At 43.5% G+C, this 24976-nt stretch overlaps 1 protein-coding gene across 2 annotated transcripts in view; it reads right to left on the bottom strand.

The window, feature by feature from the left end:
• The window catches only part of JAG2 (jagged canonical Notch ligand 2), a 68923-nt gene extending 44633 nt beyond the window's left edge, over positions 1-24290 (bottom strand). The window contains exons 1-2 of one of the 2 annotated variants that reach the window (XM_053946568.1): positions 23946-24290; positions 23339-23662 (exon numbers count right to left, since the gene is read on the bottom strand). In XM_053946568.1, coding sequence (XP_053802543.1) covers positions 23339-23662; positions 23946-24290 — 669 coding nt within the window. The remainder of the gene's footprint in view (positions 1-23338; positions 23663-23945) is intronic. The other variant, XM_053946569.1, reaches the window with a different exon arrangement.
• Positions 24291-24976: the final 686 nt, after the last annotated feature.

The following is a 24976-nucleotide window of genomic DNA, read 5'->3' as shown; positions in this document are numbered from 1 at the left end:
ACTTAGGGATGCAGACAGGAAGAGGGGTTGCAGGCAGTGCTTTCAGAGTACAGTAGAATCCTACCTGCTACCTGAAAAAAACACCCATACATTGAATAATTGAAAAAATAAGTTCTATATCATACTACCCTAACATCATCTGGCAATGGCACGTCTCCTTATTCTGTATCAAAATTATCTCCTAACTAATCCAGGCAGAATTCTGCCAATCAGTGCAAGGTCCAAAGTTACCCACATCTTCCACTTTTAACTACTTACCTTCTAACATATCCTTTAGTTTTCCTGTGTTCCATTGATTTGCATTAGAAGTATAGCCTAGTGCTCAAGTGCTTCCAGATATCCATTTACTTATGTAAGGGCAGGTCTTTCCTATTGCAAATTGGCTGTTGCATCTGACTGCCCACAAAAGGCAGCAAAAAATTTAAGATGGACTTGGTGTCTTAGGAAACAGACCAGCCATCTATGCATTCCCATCATACCATATGAAAACAGATTTGTATCTCTGCTCAGGATACTAAGGTAAAGAGTTCTATGCAATGTACTGTTCCAGCATGATCATGCTGGGCAGTGTGAATGAGGATAAATAAGCATTTTAAGATGCTTAAAACAAGAAATCCCACAGCTCTGGTGCCAAACCTCATGGTCTAAGTTGGCATAGTCTCTGGAGCAGAAAATACTACTTTACGATCTTATAAAAACTTAATAGTACATTACAAGCAGCTATGACTCTGGTGCAGAGCTGCTTGTCCAAAACGTGGAGGAGCCCACACAGCTCATGCTGCCTCCTCGTGGCTTTGCAAGCCCCAGGTCCCACAGGCCTGGTCCCCAGCATTTGCTTCAACCATCCTCCCACTGGTCACCACCAAGAGCCACAGACTACCTGTAATAAGTTTAAAGAACCTACACAGCAAAGACAAGACAAATACTTTTAAATCCTTTCACTTCCCTGTGTCTACTTTTATGGATGACCAGGCTGGCACTTGGCTGTTCACACATGAGCAAGCATTTGGAGTGTAACCTTTCAAGGAAGGCTTGCAGTCACACTTGCAGGAGATTAGAGATGTTAATCAAATGACATTACACAGCACTGATAGACAAATGAGTATTTACTGGACCGTCAGTTTCAGCTGGGACAGTTCTCAGTTGGGCAACTTCTGCTCTCTGCTGAGTTACACATTCACCCTTTAACAACTCCAAACACACACAGCAAGAATGCAACTGTAAAACTGATTTTTATATTTTACCTCTAGAGCAGATAGTTATGGTTACCAACCCAACCTGTCATCCCCTTCCTCATCTCCAGCTGGCCAATAACTTGAAAGAGCAATTCCTCCCTGTGGTAGTGCAATGGATCATCACATTACAACTACACCTCAAAAGAGAAAACTGGTCCTTAACCCATTCATTCAAAAAACCCAGTCTTGCCCACTACCACATGTACCAAGTCTTGCACTAGATCTGCTTACATGTCTTTGAATTTTGCATTTCACTGTAAAATGACAGCTGAAAACTTAAAAGCATCTGTGTTACTAAATATGTTCATAATATGCAACACTTAGAGCTTCCCAGTTATGGCTCAATTATCAGAAACATGTTTTACTACCAGAATTATTTATTAGTGAAAATTTTAACATCCATACACTCACCTTGATCATAACCTTACCTAATAACCAGAATAAGTGCTAACATTTAATAACACTAATGGATATAAATTTTAAAGGATATTTTCAGCTTCACACTGGCCACACTCATTTCATGAAAACTCTACCACCAGCTGACATTAGTCACATCTGCAATCTTCTACAGAAAGTCTTGACACAGAACAACCAACACATCCACTGACACCAGCTGCAACTAACTCATCTGTAGCAGACATTGACACCTGACATATTTCTTAAACTGTGCTTACAGAAAACAGCAACAGAACTTGCATTAATTTAGCTCTTGTCCAGAACCTAAGGACTACCTATACAGCAAGTATTTAACAACCTCACATCATCCAGCAGTGTCTTGGCTTTTTGATGTATATTTAATATGAACAGACTTGCTTAAAAGTTATTTAAGAATATGTTCTCACAGAGACTGTTGATGTAAGTGTGCTCAAGTTCATGCATAAATCTAACAAAAAACACTACACAAGTATCCTAAGAATGCCCCAAAATCATGAGTCTGACACATAATACACACACACACACCACCACACCTGCTTCTTTAACTTGTACATAACTCTTGCTGTAGGCTAACAGAACAGCAGGACATACATATTCCAGTCTGGTCTGATCTAGACAAAAAGCTTTGTGAAGTATTATCTGTTGTTCATTTCAACCAGTACAAGCAAAACATTTAGAAAATATTGTTAAAGTGACCACGGCACACATTTCAGGAGGCGGGGATGGGTCTATGGAACATACAGCACTGGAAACGGACTTGATTCTATTGACTCTGGTGATTAGGCTTGTTTTTTGAAAGAATTAAACACACAACTTCATCATTTGTGCTCATCAAATCAAAACTCAGAAGATGTTAAAGGCTACGAGTCAGAAGAGCATCAGTGCACTTCTGCAGCAGAGCACAGCTTATGCAAGAGCCACTTCGTAGGAGTTAACTAAACAAATATGCCAAGTAGCTTGGAAAGATACAAATTAAGTCTGTCGATCCTAGTGATGCTGCCTCAGTGTTTTTTTTCCTCGGGATTGATGTTGACACAAGCAACTTCAAAGCATTATTCCACTGTTTACACTAAACAAAACACTCCCCAAACTATCCCAGAGACCTCCTTTCTGGGGAGGGGGGAAACAAGACCTGTAATATTGGTTTGGCACTGTCTTTTCATGAACTGTTACTATCACCTTGATATCTGCAAATCAACATTTAAAAGGTAGGGTTTTTTTCTGGCAAACCAGTAATGTCAGAATTTTCATCCTAAGAGAGATGATCAATCTGATGACAGCATTTTCAGTCAGGTAGAGAACTTAGAGTCTCCAACCCACAGTCTGAAAAGTGCCAAAGGTGAAATCTGAGCCGAAATCAATACTTTAAGTTTTCCACATCAATAACATTCTATTGTGACTTTTATGCTAACAGAAAAAAAGTTGTTAATTTCACATGAATAAAAGGACTGATTAGATTGTCTACACAGAAAAATGTTTTAAGAATCAGCTATTAAGTAGAAAAAAAGTGTTGCTCCTAAACAAATCCCAAGCCCACCTTATCTTCCTGTTCTACAGTCACACAGTAAATGCAGTGTCTCATCTCCAGTAATTACGGTTTCTTTTCAAACCTCAATCAAGCACAGGAAACATTTGTACTCAAACATTTCAACTGTCCAAACACTGGATAGCACATCACTAGTCTTACTGCAGGTTAATTTTTGTAACTTCTGGAACAAGCCACCACTAATATTTCTTGTAGCCAAGTCCACTAAGTCTTGATCAGCACAGTCAGTTCTCACACTTGCTTTCATAAGAAACTTTGAGCCAAGTGAGACAAGCACAGGTCTGGGGGCTTGCCCCCCTTCTTGTTTCAGCACCTCTCCCCCTCCCCCAGGCACGCCTGCTTGCCATGGAAAAAGCTGACTTCAAGGCAAGCATATTCCATTTCCTTCCCCAGGAACTCTGCAGCAAGTTCATACAACTTCCTCATGAATAACCCAGAGGTAGAAAGTGAGTAAGGAAAGAATGAAGAAAGATTCTGAGAAGATCCAGGACTCACAGTCAATACAAGTTTAAGGGCAGACAGTCTGCAGGTTTATCTTTTAGAAACAGACATTATAACATCCTAAGAGGGACCTTTATTGAAAGAGTAAATCATCCCCATTTGGGGGGACCATGGGGGCTGGGGACAGGGACAGGGTAGAGGGCTTTTTCTGAAACTTGAAGGATATTTCAGCAATTTGCATGCAAGAAGCTTGTCTGTTTAATTCAGAGACCATCCACCATCCAAAATCATAAAGATGACCATCCTCTATATCTTCATTTTTCATTTAAGGAGTGAGCATAGTGACTCTTAAACAAAAACCTTCCCTTTGGAAACCAGGGCCAAACAACCCCATTTTGTTAGGAGTGGAAAGCTGGGTTAGAGTCCTGCAGACATCAGCAGCAGAAAGCAGCTGAGCAAGTTCAAGTTTTCTATTTGAGAGCAATTACTGCAGTTATACTCCTCTTGGCCCAGTCACAAAAGCAAGATGCTGTTTACAAACTCTGGAGTCCTACTGTTGTGTGAGGGGAACTCTTTGTGAATTAGCCCCACCTGACAAACTTTAGGAAGTCTGCAAAACCAGGGAGGGGTGAGAGGGGCTATTTTTTGCCATGGTTAACAGACAACAGGCTGATATCTCCACCTACATGAGTCTGAACACTCATTCCACTCCTCCACCAAACTAAGCAAAACCTAAGCTGGAGGAGTGTGTATGTGTGTGCATATGGGGGTGGCAGAGGGAAATCTAGACTATTAAGATCATTTCATTGCAAAAAGAGCACAAATAAAAACAACAGGTGAATAAGAGTCAGTCCTGGTGTTAATATATCAAATTTAACACCCAGGTAGAGACTCACTTTGGGTAAAGAAAATTACCCAGCAACTAGGTGGAGGAATCCTATCAACAACCAGCTGCATGCATCTGAAAGATAAAACAGCTTGAAGGAGGAACTCAAAGGGGTATTACAACACCTATTTGGCAGTGCCTAGTGTTTTACAAAACAGGAGTAGTGTGCTTCTCTCCAGGGGGATCAAACCACCAGGATCCTGACATAACTTGCCAGAGAACACATTTGTAAGTAAGATCTTCAGGTGAAAGTCTGAAGATACTCTGATCCTCCTGAGTGGCAGAATGCAGCAGGAGTTTCCCAGTGTGAAGTGGTCTTTATATGTCATGGGACAGCAAACATTTCAGCTGTGGAGTTCTCAAAATCATCTCAAGTCACATACTAGCTTTAGCTAATGCCTGTAGGAAACAGAGACACATTTTCACAAAAGCCCAAAATGCCATGACAGACTAGAGCTCCTCAAGGCAGGATGTTAATACAGTCACCTCAGACCACATAAAAGCAAAGTGAGAGCCCTCAGGAGATCCATCTACATGTGAGAAGCTAAACCATGGGAATAAAGACTCCATAACCTTCTTGTAACTTAGCACCCTAGACAGAAACTCAAAGCATATCTCAGCCAAGTGAACTTTGTGACAAATGGCAAGTCAGAGATGGCACATTTGGTTCAGCACTGGCCCTGACCTCTGATAGCACCTGTCAGACAGCTGCTGCAGCCAGGGCAGCAGCATCCCTGAGGGAAAAGGAAACAGGCACCCTAGGAACAGTTTGCACAGCACCAGGAGTAAGTCATTAGCTTCTCATTTAAAAAACCTGCAGGAGATGTGACCAGGCAGCAGCCACGTGAGGGTTTCACCTGAAGAAGAGTTCATCTGCTGACTTCTCTCAGATCCTAGAGGAGCCCCTCCCTATTTTCAAGCAGTGCCTTTCACCATTACACACATAGCAGTAATGCTAGTCCAAAGGAACAGCAGTAATGCTTGCCTCTGCTTTTTATAGCTGCTATTCATCCCCACCCTATCCATCCCCCTTCCCCTGATTCCAGCATGTATACATCTCTGCTGTGTTCAGGGAGATTAAGTTCCAACTATGAAGTCCAATCTGCCAACTGTGGCAACTTAAATTTCAGCAAACACCATAGGATTGACTTAGAAATTATCTGTTTTCCATATACTTTCAAAAAAAAAAACAAAAAAAAAAAAAAAAAACCAAAAAAAACCCCAAAAAACACCAACCCATCAGTGAAAATTCAGCTACTCAGGACTCCCATGATAACTTGTCTTCCTTGAGATTTTCCAGCTAGAAACAAGAACATTAATGCTTAATACCAATCCATGCTATAAGCTGTCAGTTTTCTTGAAACACTTCTATTTTACTGCAAATGCCTTCTGCCTATGCCATTTCTAGGCACCTCCTCTGTGATACAAGTCTCCACAAAAGTATTGGCTTATAAAACTAATCAATAGATCAAGGAGGAAAGATTTTTTCCCAACTGAATAAGCAAGCTTAATGCTTATGAAAAAATAATCAATTTCATCTTAGATGAATGACCAGTAACTTTATGCTAGTTACTAGAACAATGACATCCTAGGTGGTCTTTAAGCAACTTCTTAGTCTTATTCTTTTCTCTTTCCATGGTATCCTTCAGAATTCTTTGTTGAATTCTGTGTAGTAGGAGTACAGCATTGCAAATCTCATTTTAGCTTCCAACCTTGTTGAATGTAAACTAATTTTTATAGAGCCTGTCACAACCCTGGGTTAATGACACCTATGACCTTGTTCTTCTGTGCAAATGTGTACTGATAAGCAAGGTTTCACTAAACAGATCTTTTGATAACCATAACCAGCTACTCCTTCAATCCACCAAAGCCATGCAGCTTCTCCCAGATAAGCAAGTTCCCTTCACAACTCAACACAAGTTCTTTGATCACAGTAAGAGATCTGCCTCCCACTCTTATCCGTGTCTTGACTACTTAATATTTAGAAGTCTGTTGTAAAGAGCACCCTGGATAGGAAAAGAAGTTAGAGAAAAACAAAAATCTTCCAGAAGTGGGATTGTAGAAATCAAAGGTCCTGAGAAATGCAAGAAGAAGGAACAAAGAATCAAGTTATTTCCATGAAAGAAATTAAAGAATCAGCCAAAACTCCTCAGCCTGGAGAAGACACAACAGGAGTATGTGAGAAGACACAACAGGAGACAGAAGCCTAAATGCTGCAACAGACCCTGGGATGGGTCAGGAAGAGATCATCTATTTCCATGGTCTTGGCAAGAACTCAAAAGGTAAGAAAGGGAGCTAACAGGAGTCATGGCCAGAAGAAATGAAGTCAGAGAAGACGGCATTTTAGGCAGAACTTGGCAAAACACTACGCAGACGGCCCAAGGGAAAAGTGGTTCTAAGAGTTTTGTGGGCCCAAGGGCAAACTGGCACAAATACTTCGGAGAGACCAACCACAACTATTTTCTGGAAGTGCTCAGATTGAAAGCAAAGCTAGGGACAATGACAAGAAGTTTTCTATATTCTTGCCCTTGACCTTCAATGAACATTTGTTTACATTCACTGAACTCCAGTTTCAGTACAGGTGTGGTTCTGAAGCAAGTATTTCACTTTTTCTGATGGCTGACATTAAAACAAGACTGTGCTGAAATTAGTAAGACAATTACACTGTAGAATCTTGCACACCTGCCTGAGCCATTACCATCTATCCCAAGATAATCAAAATTGTGACTAAGCACTGTTTGAGGAAGAAAAGGAAGCCAGGAGAAACAAAGCACAATTCTAAATCAGATTTATAATTTTATCTAGGAACTTCTCTTTGAAAACCATGACAGAAGAAGACATAATTGAAAAATCTAATCAAGAGTCGCCTTTCTGCAACATTGAAATATCACATGAAAAGAACAAATGCAGAAAACACCAACCCATGCATGCTGTTCAGTCAGTTACCTGTTGCAGTGAATGCAACAAACGATATTCAGGTAAAAAAGTAAAGCAGAGCTAAATCTACTAACTGGGAGATCTTATTGTTTAGAATAAAGGTTTAGAGGACTGTAGGCTTCTGAAAGTTCCCCTGAGGAAAGGTAATCCAGACAGCCTTTTAATAGTGATTAAGTCAGGTGACACAAAGCAGAACATACTGTCATTCAAGGCAAGACAGCAGAGATGCTCAAATACAGCAAGCACTTATTTCACTAGAAGAAGATTGACAAGTGTCAAGTGAAATACAAAGCTTAATGATTTCATAGCAATTTTTCACACAAAAATTCATCAGCACATTTGTGACAAAAATCCTGCTTTAGCTATAAGAAAAAAAAACATCACTTGTTTTGGAGAAGACTGGTGTACCAAGGTTTACACAGAAAAATAACTGAAATAATTTCACAATTCATCTCCAAACTTTAGCTATTCTATTTACACTAGCCAAAACCAACCCCTACTGGCTTCCATGTGGCACAGATGAAGGCTAGTGCTATTCCTAATTAACCTTCCTCCACTAAGAAAGTGATTCTGCACCGTCTACGTGTGTCACTGAGCCAAGTGTCACACCAGCCACACATGTTATTCCATACCAGCTGAAGAGTAAGCAAGAAATACTTCCCCCATTAAAATCTGGGCCTCTCAGCCACTCAGGAGCCAGTCTAAGGAACAAAACAGCTTTCAAAACATCATCTTTATTCTCCAGGGAGAATTAGGGGAAGAATAGAATAGGAAAGGCAAAGATTAGTTTAGCATGACTGGCACAGAAGCTGTGAAGGCAAGAGCATCTGTTTCAGTCTGGAAATAACAGCTAAAAAAATGTTAAGACTTAAAAGATGAAAGGGAATAAAAAGTAAAAAAACTTTTTTTACTTTAACAGATTTGCTACAGGACTTCCCCTACTTGACTGAACCACCCCAAATGCAATACTACTCTCCATAAAACAAAACTTAAAATCACATATAGAATCCTTGTCATTACACAAGATACCAGACACAAGCTACTGGAAGAACCAGCCTCTTCAGAGCAAACCAGGTTAATTAGCTAGATTTCCAAAAGATGCTCCTAGATACTCTGCATGGACCCCTGGAGTACTCCTGATAAATGGAAACAGCAGATACATCCTTTCAGCCATTTGGGTGTGCCTCAATATCATTGTGCCTGACAGTTGCTACAGGCTCAGCCAGGCCTCAGACAACACAGATTTGGAATTTGAGCAGAGATCAGAATCCTTAGTGACCTCAGGAAATGTGTTTTAGATCAAAATAAACAGGAGTAGAGAAGCAGGAATTAAGACATCACAGGCCTTCTGGAGCCATACCTATGCAGAGGTAAACCAACTGCTGGTAATGTTTTTCATTTGAATTTTTTCACACTCTCCAGTAAGGAAAAAAATGCCTTTAAAGTTTTTGTCAGTAAGCACATAAGACCTTCTCCTGCAGGTTTCCAATAAGTCCTGAGAAAAGACTTGCAGAAACTCAATAGCCTTTGATAACTCCGTGAAATTGCTTTTCTTCCAGGTAAAGGAAGCCCAGCTCACCAATTCTATTCCAACCTGCAACAAAAAACATGGCAAAAGCATCTTGGAGCTGATCCTCAGATCTGCTGGGCAGAGGCTTAGCATCCCATAAAAAGCTTTAGGCATGTGGAAAACAGCCTCAAAAAAGGAGAGCTTCTCCCAGCAGCCTGAGCACAGCAATGCTCTGTTTATACATGACCACTGAGAAAGAAAAAACAACACGGTAGAGAAGAATGACATGTACACAAGGTAAAATCCACCTGAAAACAGTCTTAAACCACCCTGCTCATCACTTTGCTTTGTTTCAAGTAGTTGATAAGAGCTAATGATGAGCACAGAACACAAAACAGTTACAGAAGAACCATTAGTCATCCTTCCTACAGGCACAGCTCCCCTCAGCTAATTTACCCAAGATATCTATCTATATACACTAAACCTTTGTGTAGTGTGATTAAAAGTTAACAAATATTTGTGTTAACACATATTTTGGTATCCTTTGATATGGGTGTTACTGTGCCTGTCCCAGTGAGGTTTCTTGAAAGTATATTGGAATATAAAATAGCATTAGCAAGATATTCTTTTACACCTTAGCAGAATTTAAGTAGTAGAGAAGCCAGCCAATTACCAACACTGTTTTAAGTATAACAGCTACCAACCAGAGCAATAGGATTTGGTATGGAACACTACAACCATATAAAAGGAAGAGACAACATCCCAGCAGCCTATCTGATAACTGTCAAACAGGTATCAGAGTTTGTACTCTGCCTCCCTCTCAAACAGGAGAGCCTAGTTAACATCCCCCAGCTGCATTTCCCTTTTTGAGAGTTCTAGAGAAAAAGCAGCAGAAAGGACAATGAAATTAACTCCACGTGCATCAATCCTGAAAACACACTTGAACCTTAAATAACAGCCTTCCATCCTATTCAGGGAGAACACAAGGTGTTCATTGTTGATATTAGAAATGAAATTAAATCAAAAATTATATACAATATCAGAGTAGCAATTCCAGTAGATGTTTCTTTGCTAGTATCCAGCTTTAGGGGACAAAAAAAAAAAACAAACCAAAAAATCAGAATCCACTGGTTTAGATAGAGGATCATAGGATTAAGTGTCAACACACATTTTCCCCAATCATTATGTTACAGGAAATAATCCAGCTACATCTTAAGATACTTTCATGACTTCACAGCTAATAAGCTTCAGTCCTTTCCACCACAGCTGGAGCTGGCAGTTTCTAGAGTTTCCAGAAATCCACCCAGTTAATCCAATAGCAAAGAACAGAAGAAAGCATTGATGAAATTAGGGAACAGAGGAAAAAAAGACTTTTAGATAAAGAAACATGTGCAAGTACAGTACCAGGCAGACACTTGGGGACCATCTGAACATCACTCTATTAGATTTAAGCAGAAGCCTTCAGCCTTGCTACCACCTTTGAACTGTTTCAGACAAACTTGATATTAACCAAGTATCCACGTCCTACTCTTTTCCTAAAGCTTTGGAAGAAGTCCAAGATAAATTAAGCCCATTATACACACACTTTCTTGTTGCATTAATGAAAGTGTAGCTAGATTGTCTCTTTTGAAGTGTATGCAACAACGATGAAGATCCATTAACGGTCAGTGCAAGACTTGTTTTATGCTAATATTTAGAATTCAAAGATGAACTAGTAATTAATACTGCTCTTCCCCTCCCCTCTGCACTCCATGTGGCATGGATATTAGTGTCCTCTGGGCACTTGAAGCCATGCATCATTATAATTTCAACTTGAAGTCAAGAGGGAATTAAACTAACTATGTAATTACATACTTTAATTATTGTTCTAAACACAGAACACCTGCATGCACTCTCTTTTGTATTGGAAATATGCATACTAAGAAGGTAAGCAAATATATAAAAAACCAGATATGCCCCCAAGTTCTATGTATGCAAAGACCTCAGGAATATAGAGTAGTGTTTTAGTCTTAACCCTTTTACATAATGTTAGCTGTTGATAGCACTGCAATCTTTCCCTTTGTTTTTGAAAAAGCAAATGCCCACAGTTCCAGCTAATGAGCTTTAGATTGCCTTTGGAAGAGGAGAGGCCCACACTCAACCACTGTTCCTAAGGGAGCAGAGATTGTGGCACTGTTTTTCTAAATCCTCTTCAATTCCCTCATCAGTCCTACCCAACTGAGTCACCTCTAGAGTTCCTTGGGCAGCCGCAGCTGAAAGGGGACACGAAGCAAAGACTCCACTGGCCCACAGTGATGGCAGCAGCTGATGGCTCAAACCCTCATGCAACTCTAAACAAAACCCATTCTTTTCCTCCCATGGCTTTGGTTCTGAGTACAGGTATCACCACAGGCCTTCTCAGCAATAAGAAACACAAATACTGTGTTTCTGTTTGTCTCTGTTTTATTGCTACATTGAGTCACACAACAGTTTCAATCAATTTGAACTTCACATTTCCACAAGAGACTTCTCAGAGTGTAGAACTGCTCATGGCTAGTAACAGAAATGTCATTAATTCAAAAGAAAGGGATAACACACACCTAAGCTGTCCTTCATTTCAGCCCCCAGCAGCTCAGTTTTCAACTTCTGCACATGCTAAAGAGGCTGTCAGGGAAGCAAACAGAAATAAAACACCTTACTTTAGTTCTCTGTAAATTTACAGGAGTAAGTTGAGCAGAAAAATAAGAATCACCACTCTAAGAGTGGGTGCAAGTTCTTTCATGTAGATCAACACACACAAGGAACTTGAATAAAGGATTAAACAGGGATTATGCACACAGTTAAATAGACATGGGAGAGCCAAAGTTTAGCTGTGAAAAAAACTAAGTTTATAACACATCCCTGAAACAAATGCCTTGATCATATCCCAGCAGCAGGACTGACTCTTCTGAACAGTGCTTTGTGGCTACAGTAAATCTTTATCACATTTGCAGCACCAACCACTACACTGGATTTAATTACTATTAAAAATTAATTGCTTACAGCAGCAAAGGAACACAGCGTAAAATAGCATGTGTAGCCCACTATTCCAAGCTATTTGAATATACAATAACCAAGACACGATCAATCCCAACAAAGCAGCATCAGAACACCAATATCCAATCATCTCTTTCAGATTCATGTAAACTGGAGGGGATCTGATACAGCTTTATGTTATTACAAATCAGACAAAAACTGCAAATGGACACACCTTTGGAAGGAAAATTTTGTAACAACAGTAGCAAAGTACATGAAGCAGCCTTTGAAAGTAAGCATATGCCCTGCAATTTTACTCTAAGCATGTAAATTCAGAATGCTTCTCTATTTTTCCCCTTCTCCTCCCACTGCCATGGATCTAGAAGCTATGAAAGGGAGATTATGTCAGCAAGTCTTCAAATTTATTTCATTGCTGACCCCTAGTTACTACTCTGGTGGGTTACAGTGTTAGAGCTTTCCTCATAAGCATGAGTATCAATAGAGAACACAACAAAGCCATGGAAAGTAGGCCAACATTAAAAAAAGCCACAGTAATTTTGTAAGTCCAAAGCTGGAGCCATAAATCAAAAATATGTCCCAGTGACTACTTTACAGTTTCAGCACTTCATTTGCCACTGACTCCCTGCTGTTCCAACTTTCTCCAGATTCCTTGGCAAGCTGAAGGTTCACAGAGTACCAAATCTTTAAAATCCATCCTAATGGCTTAGGGACAAACAAATTATCACTGATAGCAAGCTGCCACAAGCCAAGACTATCTTCTATCTTTCCTGTCAGTCAAAGCTTATTTTGTTTACCTTACATTTGCAGTGATCTGGGAGTAGATATGAGCACCTTGAGAAGCTCTGGTGATATGCAACAGCTTGTACTTCTGCCTGAGCCCTGTGACAATTAACATTCTGACAGCCCTCAGTCCAAGTCCAGGACACAGAGTGTTAGATAAAGGGAATCTGCATTCTGGAAATTAACCTCTGAAGAATTGCCACCAGCTGGGTTTGGCCAACCACTTTACCTTCACCTCTTCCAGAACAAGAGATATGTGGTTTAAAGCTTGGTAGTCTCCCCACAGCCCTGAAGTTATCACAACTGAACAGCAAACATCAGAAGGCACTGCAGGAGCACCAAATATCTGACAGCCAACACCTTACACGTCTGTGCAAGTCCAAACACTTCATTTTCCCTACTTCCTTCCCTTCCTCACTTTCTGATAGGAGAAAGCACCAATACATGTGGATGAATCATGGAAAAACACTGTTCTACAAAGGTAACAGCCAAACACAACACTAAAATATTCTGGGCCTATATATAACCATACGATTTAAACAACAGTTTATAACCACCCAGAGGTGCTATCAGGTCATTGTGGTGTGCAAAAACCAGTCACTATTGAGGGGCAACACATGGATATACCTGCCCTTAACAGTTTAAGTAAGCATGGTCTGACTTTTAGACTTTGCTGATTACATGTAGCCAGTAACAGTAGAAATTCCATGTTGTGATACAAGGAAAATCATGTCATTGCCATCATGTCAGAACTATCAAAATCACCATTATTAAAAAGAAAAAAAAAAAGTAACAGTAACTAAAACTATTAAGCAGTAGCACAGGTTACCAGACAAGTGCTGTTAAAATTGTCGTCAGTCAGTAGGAAGAACACTAAATAGTACCAAAAATTGCACACCCTAAAAAACTTCTACTTCAGAAGGTTAACTGAAGATCAATAATTAAGCTATTTAAATATTTCTCAACTTACTGCTTAAAGCATATGTCAATCAAGTCTTCCAAGTATGAACAAGTTCCCTAATTAGATCTTATGCTCTCCAGCTGGAATCCAGGACCTATTACACTAAAAGTGTAGATTCTGTCTTTACAAACTAAACTGTTGAACTTTGCAATGCTATAAACAGAATCATACATATTCAGGAAAAAGCAAGAAAAAAGGAAATAACCCTATTTGATGCTTTAGTTAACTCTTAGCTCACACAACAATTCTCTCCAAGTTCTCTCATGTGAAGGGGTAAGTATCTTTTTCTACCTACCACAGGATACTGCATCATTATTAAGATTCACTAAGAGTCTGAAAATGTAAAATTTATCCAGTTTGAATGTTATATGCTTAAAATAACTTAAGATGGTATGTTCACAGTACTAGAAAGTACTGGAAAGACTAGAGACACAGTGGACTATGTGGAACTAGAAGAGGCACTGCTACAATAATTTAAATGTTATAATAATCAAATTGTGATATACTAAACAAAGCCCACCAGAACACATCCTGCTGGGAGCAAGATAAATATAATAAGGACTTTCAAGCCCAAAGCAGGATGTAAACAGATTGCAGTTTGTGTACTAATACACCAGCCTTATCTCAGATTTAAAAAAATAAACCCAACCAAAAAAACTTCATAGAATGAGCACCTGTGCATCTGTCCTAGAGGCATATAATTGGTTACTCAAGGACTATTAGGCTGTTTCTTAGCAACCTCTGCAAGCGCTAATCAAGTAAGACTAAGATTGTCATTTAGCCTTGAAATGCCTTGTCCCTTCCATCTAATGCAGCTTTCTATTGAGGAGCAAACAGTCATTGCAACCACAGATAAAATCCAGGCTTACTACATGATTCAGCTCAGAGTTCTTGTTATCAGAAGATGCTCATGTTAAATATGCTTTTCAAACTTTTTTTAGCAACTGAAACAGTAATAATAAAATGCATATTTAATTTTTCTCCTTTATATACAAATGAAAGGCTAGCTACAACTATGAAGAAAACCCTTGGGAATGGTTTAACAAATGAGCAGAAGGTATAGCTCAACTCTTAAACAACATTTTATAACTGTAAATAATTCCCCAAATTACAAGAAAAATTGTTTATAGCAAAAGCAGTGGTAGAGACATTTCAGGTAAATAGCAAGCATTTCTCTCAGAGCTGAATGGTATTTCAATCTTTGGTGATGCTGAAATGTGTCTACTACATTGTGCACATTGGACTTCTAAAATTAACTATCTTTGAGCAGAGTCTGGCCATCAGAACAGAAAAAAGAAAAAAAAAGCAAAAGCACTGGAGTAATCAAAAAATAAACTCATCTGTTCAGTCCTAGTCTAGCATCACTGCTTGTCTGCAGTATCAATGGGCACTCGGCAGACTGCTGAAGACAGCACTCAATCATTCATATAGAGTATTTTTTCCTGTTCAGTAAGCAAAGGCACCAAAAGACTGGTTACATCAGGGATGGCCACCCCTCCCTGACTCGAGGTGATCTACACCAGAGCCATCACACCGCTCTCCTCAGCTCTGTCCCTCCCTACAGATTCCTCCCCAGAGGGACACACAGAGGGGAGGGAAGGAGCAGCTCTCAGGGGGCCCCACCACCCCACGGGAGGCAGAAGGTGAGTGGTGTCTAACATGAACAGGCAGAGATGCTCTCACCTACCCACACTGGTTCATGCCCAGCCCTGAGAGCAGGGGCAGGCTACACCTCCACCTCCTGCTCCTGTGAGAGCTGAACAGCTCCAAAGCACTGAATGGATACAGCACACGACTGCCAGCAGTCATCCCTGACCGGGGATTGACCCGTTTTAGACACCCACTAACCAAAGCCAGAGCAGATTTCTAGCAAAAAGCCCATCAGAGGTTTATCACAGTGCAGGAGAGGGAGGGAATGGTGGAATTACTGCCAAGGAACAGCAGCAACTCTCCTTCAGGTAAGCAACTGGATAAGCATCAAGGAGTCAGAAGCATTGCCAGTATACCCTTACTCCTCACTCCTTGAAGCAGCCTCTCTCCTTCCCAACTGATGCTCTCAAGCTCTTTCCAGATCAGAGAATTACTGCAGCTAAAACTGGAGAGGAACAAGGGAAAGCAAATGGGTGTGCTGGCAGAAAAGGCAGGGTCACTTTCTGATGATGTCTCCTCTTCAGGTTGAGCAGCTCTGAAACAGAGCAGGCAACACAAGCAGGATCCACACAGAGTTGACAAAACACTGGCCCTGTTTTCAGAAGAGCAGGGAGGGAAGCTTTCTGGCACACAGTAACCTAAAGCTCCTGCAGATGACTAAGTATACAATGTGATCATAGCTGCTTTATGGGCTTAGGGTAGTTTTTAAAGTACACTCATAGCATGTATTTCAGAGCCAACACAAAGCAACACCTAGAGGAAAAACAAGCAAAGGAGTCAGACTACACAAAAAAAGATGAATTCCACTCACCTCACCTACATGAAGTGACTCGACAGCATTGCTCAACAGAGCAGCCACTGGCCCACAGGGGACAAAAGTAATTTTCAAAGTTAAAAAACAAAATCATTATTTACCTTGCACATCTGTCTCAAATCTCCTTTCATACAAGAAAAGCTTTCTGACAAAAATACATATTAACAAATATACTAAAAATTAATGAGACTATTTCTGGCATTTTCTAAATCCAGAAAATGTAGTAGTTCCACATTATTAATTGTTTGACAAAAGCTTAATTTTTTGCAGCTTTTGTACTGAAAAACAGTGAACCTGCAATAGTTCCCAAAGCAAGCTGCATTTGCACAAGAAATACAAGCAGTAGCCTCAAACACAGAAGGCAGCTTCTGCCACACAAAGCTCCTCAACATCTACACTCACACTTGAGCCTCACAGGATCACTCAAGCCACCTAAAATACAGTGGGGACACAGTCTAATTAGGCCAAATATCACAAGTCTGATACAACACAAACCAATTACAATTTCACCCCAACTACATTCAAGATAAACCTGATTGTTTAAAGATTAAAGCTACAAGTGGTCGTGTCTTCAGCACACTTTTCCTATGCAGACATTTTTTAATTGAGAAAACAGCATTTGGAACATCTTTAAACAGCCCAGAGACAGTGCTACAAAGCCTCTACTGCACTGCAGTGAATCAAACATGCTCTGCTTCTACCTCACATCCTCTCATGTAAGAGTAATCCTAACTACTTTAATACCTATTCCATTTTCAGTCAAAGACTTAATGCCCACACCAGCTGTGTGGCTAGGAGTGTAGCATTTCACAGATAGGCTGGCTGGAGCACCTTCTGGAATAAAGATTAGAAAGCTGACAAGAGATGTACAAGCACATTGTCAGTGGCTGGGAGGTGAGGGACTTCGTCTGCAAGTTTTGACTTCAGCCTCAGTGTTTCCAATAAATAAGCACATGTTTATTTAAGGAAACTTTCAAGGAGTATAAATAGAAGTGTTCTTTACTATCTGACCATCTCTGTGACATTCAAAAAATCCCTAGAACTTCAAGGTATAAAGTTTAAATAGTTAGCAGAATGCTGTCCTTTGAGGCATATTTATTTCAAAGACATAAGAAATTCTAGATTTAGTGACATGAATGCATGAAAGATTAAGAGCGCAAAGAGCACTTCTGCTTAAAATTAGAAGACAGATTTCCTATAGTTACATGAAACTTAAGTCTTTAGACTTTCTATTCTGGGCAAGCTGCAAATAGTTGCTGGCACACACAGCATGCCAATAATAAATCTCTTTTTCAAAGAGTGGTTCTGAAGTGGTCACCATTAAGGCCTTGGTTCTTTTTTAGAGGTGACACCTGCAGCTGCTATTGAAATCAACTGGAGTTGTCACTTCCCAGCATTGCTGAAGTCACTCTCTAAAACATCATTCCATTATCTTCTTTTAAGAAAGAGCAAAACAAAGCCTGAAAACTACCTTTTGCATTTGTGTCACTTGAGAGCAAAGGGATATCATTTTTATAATAAACCATTTCCTCAACCTTTCATTTCTGATCAAAAAGGCTTCAAGGCAAATGCAGTACTGAGCAGGTGAAAGCATATAAATTCCATTATCTACCTCCCCAAAAGTGAGGAAACATGGATCCATGTCTTCTGATTCACAGTGTATTTGTTCATGATTTGCAACAAGCAGGGGAAGGCCTTATGAGCACAAGGACTGCAGGTGTTTTGGCAAAATATGAAATATTTTGGTGTGGCAGCTATGCAGGAGGCCCAAAGTCTGCTGACAAGGCCACCAGGCAGAGGTAGCAAGCATGCACTAAGTTTGGGGAGGGAAAGTTAAGTAGAGTCAGCAAAGCCTTCCACCAGGGGAAAAAAGGCTACTGGTAAATAAGACATTAAACATTTATGTAGATCATCAATATACAGCTATCAACTAGATTATTTTTTCCATGTTGATTTCCTGAGCTAACAAGGTGCAATGCATGTACACCACAGCCCATCACAACCAGGTAAATTTTACATTTTGGCATAAGGTCTTGCTCTCACTTCTTATTCCCTGCCCTCAGGTCTTGCTTGGAACTGTGCTTTTGAAAGCACTTTCCTTAAGAAGAAGTTTCAATGGAGAAAAGAACAACTAATTACAGGTAAAGCTTGCTGTGTGTCTCCCCTGATTGTAATCTTTTTCACAAGAAAAAACATACCTACTGTTCCTCTGGTACAGCCATGCACAAGCTCTTTTCCCAGTGCTAAATGGCCTAACTTTAACCTGCCTAATTTAAGCATATCTGTCCCCATGGGTTGTCATCCAAGATGACAGGATGCATGTTTACTCTATCAGGGAGCAGAGAGTAATCTAATCCAGGATATTTTCATTACAAAGCCTCGAGATCCTGATCAGAGAGCAGTGATGGCTGTGTTGAGACAGGAGGTAGACCAACTGTGGGTCTACCAGCCAAACAAAAATAGACAATAGCATTTCCTACAGCCAGGCTATCTAGTTCCCTAGAGGCACCAAGGATCCCAGATAATGAGCTTGAAGGCTAGATGTCTTCCAGGGCCCTAAACACCTTCATCTCTCAAATTAAAAGCACTGGGAGAACTTGATGCAGAGTCCTCCAGTTAACCAGACAACGTGCGAAAGTGCCAGGCAGAATGCTGTACCCATTAAGCAATAAAAGCTGCAAGGTCAAGTATTCCTGCTCAGGTTTTGGCAGGGAAGGGGATAGGTTGCTTTCTAAGAAATTTAACATTTACTGCTGCAGCCAAGCTATCCTCTCAATAGCTTTACATATTTGATGGCTCACACTCCTGTGTATGTTTTAGATCAAGACTGAACCCCTCCAGGTATTTGGATGAGATCCACACATGGATTGCATGCATATGAAACTCACACACAGCCTGGACATTAAAATTATTGACATTTTTTATCTACCTGAGAGTTAACATTACTTCAAAAGGTTACAGAGAGGTGCTAGAATCACACTCTAAATAGGAAAAAACACTAAGACAGTGCCTAAAAAAAAAAATCAATTAGTTGCCTAATCCTAGCAGGGAAGGCACCCGTTATTAAAGCAATTTGCAAGGGCTGCCTGAACCTCTACCACCTATTCTTCAGATTGGCTACAGAGTCCTAGCTAAGCACCAAGGAAAAGGAGAGGTGAAAATGCTTATTTCTGCTTATCTCCAAGACCCTGAACACTGAAGTTCACCTGGGGAGTTCAGAGTATCCAGTACCCATGGGTGTGCTGTCAGTCACAGCAGGATCTCAAAAACAGAGGGGCTGAGAGGAGCCAATGATGCATACTGTAATACATGATTTCAGCATCCACAACTAGTCAGAACAATTCCTCTATATGACTAATTAACTGAAGTAATGGATGCCATACCAACATTTACGGTACAGGAAAAACTCTGAATTCCCTGAGGGAAAGAACAGGGTGGAGGGAAAAACCACACACAACTCCATTTCATGCCATCTTGCAAAGGAGTACAAGAAATGGTTCCACCTAACCCATCCCACAGAACAACTAACTTTAAAACACCATCTTCAGAAGCAACCTTCAATTAACCCCAAATCTAAGAGTCTGCCAATGGCTACTGATAAATATTAATGTGCCAGGTATTTGTGAAGCTTCAGTGTCTGAACAAACAGCTCTGTGCTAGGGGGAAAAAAAAAACTCAAGACTAACAAGCCTAAACTATAACTGATCAGAATCAACTTCAAAGCTACTTGAATTCTTCTCTCTTCTTTGTTTTAAAGTTGCACATAAAATTTAATTGCATCATTTGTTTGTTAACAATCTCAAACAAACATTAAGCTTCAAGTTTTACAGCAGGAGGCAAAGAAAAAAAATGTGAGGTAGGTGGGTGAAGAAGACAGCTGTATTGTTCTAGCTGTTCCTCAGCCTCTCCCACTGCCAGATTTCTGTGGATGATGTATCCCAAGGTAGCAATTTTAAAAACTTTCTGGCAGTATCCCAAGCTCCCTCTTGCAAATCAGAGATCAGACTAATGATATATAAAAAAAGGGACAGGAAATAGGAATAAGCTAGATAACTGACACTGTTTCAAATACTGGAAGTCACTGAACTCTGGTACTGCAGCTTTACAGAAGAGACAGCTGTCCAAACTGAAAAATTTTACCTCATAAAATTAAAAAGGAAAATCAGTAAAACAAAACAAATCACTTTTCAAGAATTTGCTTTACACCTACTGCTAGCTTGGGACACTGTAGTATCACATAGACTTCAAGAAACTTCCCCCTACCCTGAGTAATTTATACATTACTGCATTAGGGCCTAAGTGAGGGAGTTACCATTCAGGTGAGGTTCACCAAGAACTCTGCATGATACTCATGCTGGTTTTCATTAGCACGGAGCTTAAAAAATTCAAGCTAGAACTACTGAAATAAATCCTTTGCTTACTACCAACACCAAAGCAAATTTGTTTCATCACTGAAGGACACATTTCCAATGCTCTTTACTCTTGCTCCTTCCCATCATATAAAGGAAACAGTAACTTCATTACTGTTGTACAGCAAAAATAAAAGTCATAGGAAAAGACTATGCCCACAATGTTGTTTCTCGTTTAGAAACTTGAATAGAGAAAGAATATTATTTGAGAATAATTTTGAAATTACCCCAGGGAGTTGAAACATAACCCAGGAATTCAATCTACTTCAAAAACCCCTTGTGATAAACTGGCACTACAATTAAGCCTCTCCTTGCAAAGTCTACACAGCTCTAACAAAGATGCTGTGTTCCCCATCAATAAACTGAACAGAGTTCAAGATCTAACTACAACATACAGGAGGGACTTCATTCCATAGGTGTAGCCACAGGCTGCTGTAAGTAAAACTACTCCACAACTTATTTTTAGCACCCAGGGTGGGCTGGGAGAGTATTCAGCAAACCATCCAAAAATGAGCTAACCACCCACTAGACTGCAGTGGCACTGTTTAAATAAATTACAGCCCGCTTTGCAACAACTGCAGGGAAAAAATGGTGGAAAAAAATAAATACACTGAGTATTTCAATTCCCTCAAAATGCTGCAGCCAAAGGTATAAGAAACAGCAGCAGACAGGGCAGTGTGGGCTGGAGACACTGCATTAATTCACCTGCAAGAGGCAGGTCAAACAGGCCTTACTTAGGACTGGGTGAGCACAGAACAATATCCGGCAGCTGCAAGGTAAGAATGTGCTTATTCCAACAGAGAAAAATTCAAAGAAGGCTGGGCTAAGGGACCTGCAGTGCAAGGATTACCAAACTCTCCTTGTGTTTCAAGTAGCAATACTAGAAACTGGCAAAATAAAAGCATGAGTTAAATTACCTTTACTTCCTCATGCAGATAACATACAAAGTTTGAGGTGCTAACATTACTGAAATCTCCTACTGAAGAGTTTACGATTTCATCAAGTCTGTATTAAACTGCCAATAAAGAGGAGCAAGAATCTGAATTTTCTCTTTGATCTTATAACTTAAGAACACAGTTCTAAATACCCTGGCTTTATGGTATCGACTATACCCATTAACAGGAACATTTCCAAGTTCAAGAGGGCACAGGACCAACAAAGGCCATTAAAACACCCCAACCTGGCAACCAGAACTTAAGTGCCTCTACATGGAAAAACTTATCAGTTGTACCTTTTTTATTTTTAAACATTTAACTGCAGCAAACTCAGTCAGTCCTAAATTTGCAAGGCATGAGCATCAGAGCATGGAGGGTCCCTGGTAGCACAGAAAGTGAAATGATTTATGTAGACTGGCTTCCTTTAGCGTGAAATGCAAATGAAGCATTTTTGTCCCTAACCATTCCTAGCAGGCATTCTCCAAGTAACTGAGAACCCATGAGCTACGGTCTGAGAGGTCAGCAGGGGCCATTTCATCTGTTAGTCACCAGGTGCCAAATGCAATCCGCAGGTACCGAGGCTTCCGATACACATCTCCCCACCGAGCTGGGGCACTGCACCATCCCCATTCCTCAGCACCTCGCAACTTGCCAGCTTCCACCCCGTGGCCCACTTGGAAGGGCTGAGGGCAACAGCTGTGAAACTCCCTGCAGGATCCTACCTGCCTGCAGCCGGGCAGGGAGCCCAGCCTTCCCTCCCCTCCCTGCCGCCGCTCCCCAGCGCCGGGCACTCTCCGCACCCAGCAGCCCCAAAAGCAGAGGGATGCAGCCGGGCTCCAAGGACAAGGACGAGCACTGGCCTGCAGCCCCCGCTGATGCCCCATCCCTGGGAGCGTTCAAAGCCAGGCTGCATGGGGGGCTTTCAGCAACCCGGGCTAGCGGAACCCGTCCCTGCGCACGGCAGCGGGGTTGGAACGAGACGGTCTCTAAGGTCCCTTCCAGCCCGCACCGCTCTGCGTGCGGCGCGCAAGGTGGCGGGGACTGAGGCAACAGCGCACTGCGGGGGCGAAACGCTGAAAGCCCGAGCCGCGGAGCGGAAGGCCGGGCACGGCGGGGGCGGCCGCGGGGTCCCGCACAGGCGGACGCAGCAGGCACGCAGGCGGCGTGCGGAGCTCGGTGGCGGCGGGCCCGTGGGGCTCGGTGGCGGCGGGCCCGCGGGGCTCGGTGGCGGCGGGCGCAGCGCGGGCGGTGCCGAGGCCGCGGGCCCGGCCCAGGTGCGGGGGCCCCGCCCCGCGCAGGTGCTAGGACCCCCCCCCCCCGGCGCGCGCCCCGCCCCCGCCCCGGCCCGCGCGCTGCGCCCGCCGCCAGCGCCCCCTGCCGGGGCAGCGCCGCGCCGAGCCCCGCCGGACCGCGGCCGCGCCGTCGGGCTCCGCTGCGCGGGCGGGGACCGGGGGAAGGCGGGGGGGGGTCTCCTCGTTTTTGCGATTTTCCTGCCTTCAGCCTCCCGCAGCCCCGCCACCACCGGCCGCGGCTCCTCCCGCGGCCAGCCCGGAGCTCCCGCAGCACCCACCGCCCGCGGTAGCCCCCGCCGCGCAGCCGCCCCCGCTCCCCGCGCCGCCGGCCGTGCCCCGCAGCCCCGGGAAGCGGCAGCCGCGCCCAAGGCAGCGCCCCGGCAGCTGGCCCCGCTCAATAACGGGGGAGCGGGAGCGGCACCGACGGGAGCGGACGCGGGGGGGACGCCACACAAAAAAAGGCTGATAAGGAGAGCGCGATTAAAAACCTACCGGCCACGCGAACTGGAAGGGAATAACAATCCTGCCCGTCTCGGGAGTTCTGCCTTGGTGGGAGTATTTGTTGCTGTTTAAATAGAAAATATTTCCACCGAGAACCGGGGTAGATCCGAATCCGTAGTTGCAGGGTCCGACCGGGGTGATCTTGGCCTGATATTCCTTGAGGCAGACTTTCACGTAAGTGTCGCACTCGTCCCGGGAGCAGTCCAGGTTCTCGGGGCTTTTCATGCCATCGCAGCATTCCCCATTGAACAACTCGCCGTTTACATTCCGCACCGAGTTAAGCTGCAGCTCGAAATAGCCCGTGGACCGGGACACCTAAAAATAAAAACCGAAGGGGAGACAACCTCGTTACTACCGCGGCCGGGGGCAGCACCAGCAGCGCGGTGCTGCGGGTCCCCGTCTCCCCAAGACAACTTTGAGCGGCTGCAGGTTTAATCCCGCCGCGGCAATATCCATATGCGTACACATACATACACACACGTACATAGCACTATAGGCAAAAATATAAATAAGAAAATAGCAAGGTGCAAAGGGAGCAGGGAGAAGGCAGCCGCGGCACCCCGCGGCCGGAGCGCAGCCCCCCGCGCCCCGTCCCTACCTGCACGCAGGAGGCGAGGAGCAGCGCCAGGCCGAGCGCGGCGGCGCGGGGGACCCGGCTCGGCCAGCCGGCGCCCCGCATGCCTCCTGCTCCCGCTGCTGCTCCGCGCCGCCGCCTCAGAGGAGCCCGCCGAGCCCACCGGCCACGGACCGGCGGCCGCTCGCGGCATGGGCGGTGGGGGAGCCGCCCGCAGCGCGCCGGGGGGCGCAGGGCATGGGCTGCCGGCGGGGCCGCCCGGAGCGCTCCGCCGCCGCTCCCCTCCCGCGGGCTCCGCTCGCCCTCTGTGCGCCTCGGCTCCGCGGACACCCAACAAGTAGGTGCCGGAGTGACAGCTTCATTACCCATTCGCCGCCGCGGCCGCCGCCTTCATATTAATGAGGGGGACGGCCCGGCCCCGCGGCCGGCGGGTGGGGCCAGCGCCGCTCCCGCCGCGGCTCTTAAAGGGCGGCGGGCAGCTCTCGCTCCGCCCTGCGCTGACCGCAGCGGGGTCCGCCAGGTGCTGGAGGGGGATGAGAGATGCGGGGCACCCGCGGGTGTCGGTGGGTGTGGGCTGGACACCCAACCTACGGTGTTGGAGGAATAGCCATGGGATGCGTGCCGCCGTGGAGGAGGAGGGCGTAGGGTGGGTGCACCTCTGCTTGTGAGGGAGCAGGCGATGTGTGCGCCTAGGCTCGTGTGGAGCTGCTCAGGGAGTGTGCAGATAGGCACGGAAGGGCACACGCAGCCAGTGAATGCTTGGGGTGGGAGTACCTCAATAATACAGGAATTGGCACTCCTGTGCAGGAGTGTTTGGGGAATCGCCTACAGCTGTGCGGGAGTGCTCAGGGTGGGATCACCGACAGCTCTAAAGGAGTGCTCAAGCAGAGATCACCTACAGCTGTGGAGGAGTGCTCAGGGGGGATCACCTACAGCTGTGGAGGAGTGCTCAGGGGGGATCACCTACAGCTGTGGAGGAGTGCTCAGAGGGGATCACCTACAGCTGTGGAGGAACAATGTACGCTCAGTCAGGGATGACGGCAATGGTTGGCTGT

This window comes from Vidua chalybeata, chromosome 6 (assembly GCF_026979565.1).
Source record: "Vidua chalybeata isolate OUT-0048 chromosome 6, bVidCha1 merged haplotype, whole genome shotgun sequence".
NCBI classification, from domain to species: Eukaryota; Metazoa; Chordata; class Aves; order Passeriformes; family Viduidae; genus Vidua; species Vidua chalybeata.
The sequence above is the reverse complement of the archived record's forward strand: the minus strand, read 5'-3'. Positions and strand labels throughout refer to the sequence as shown.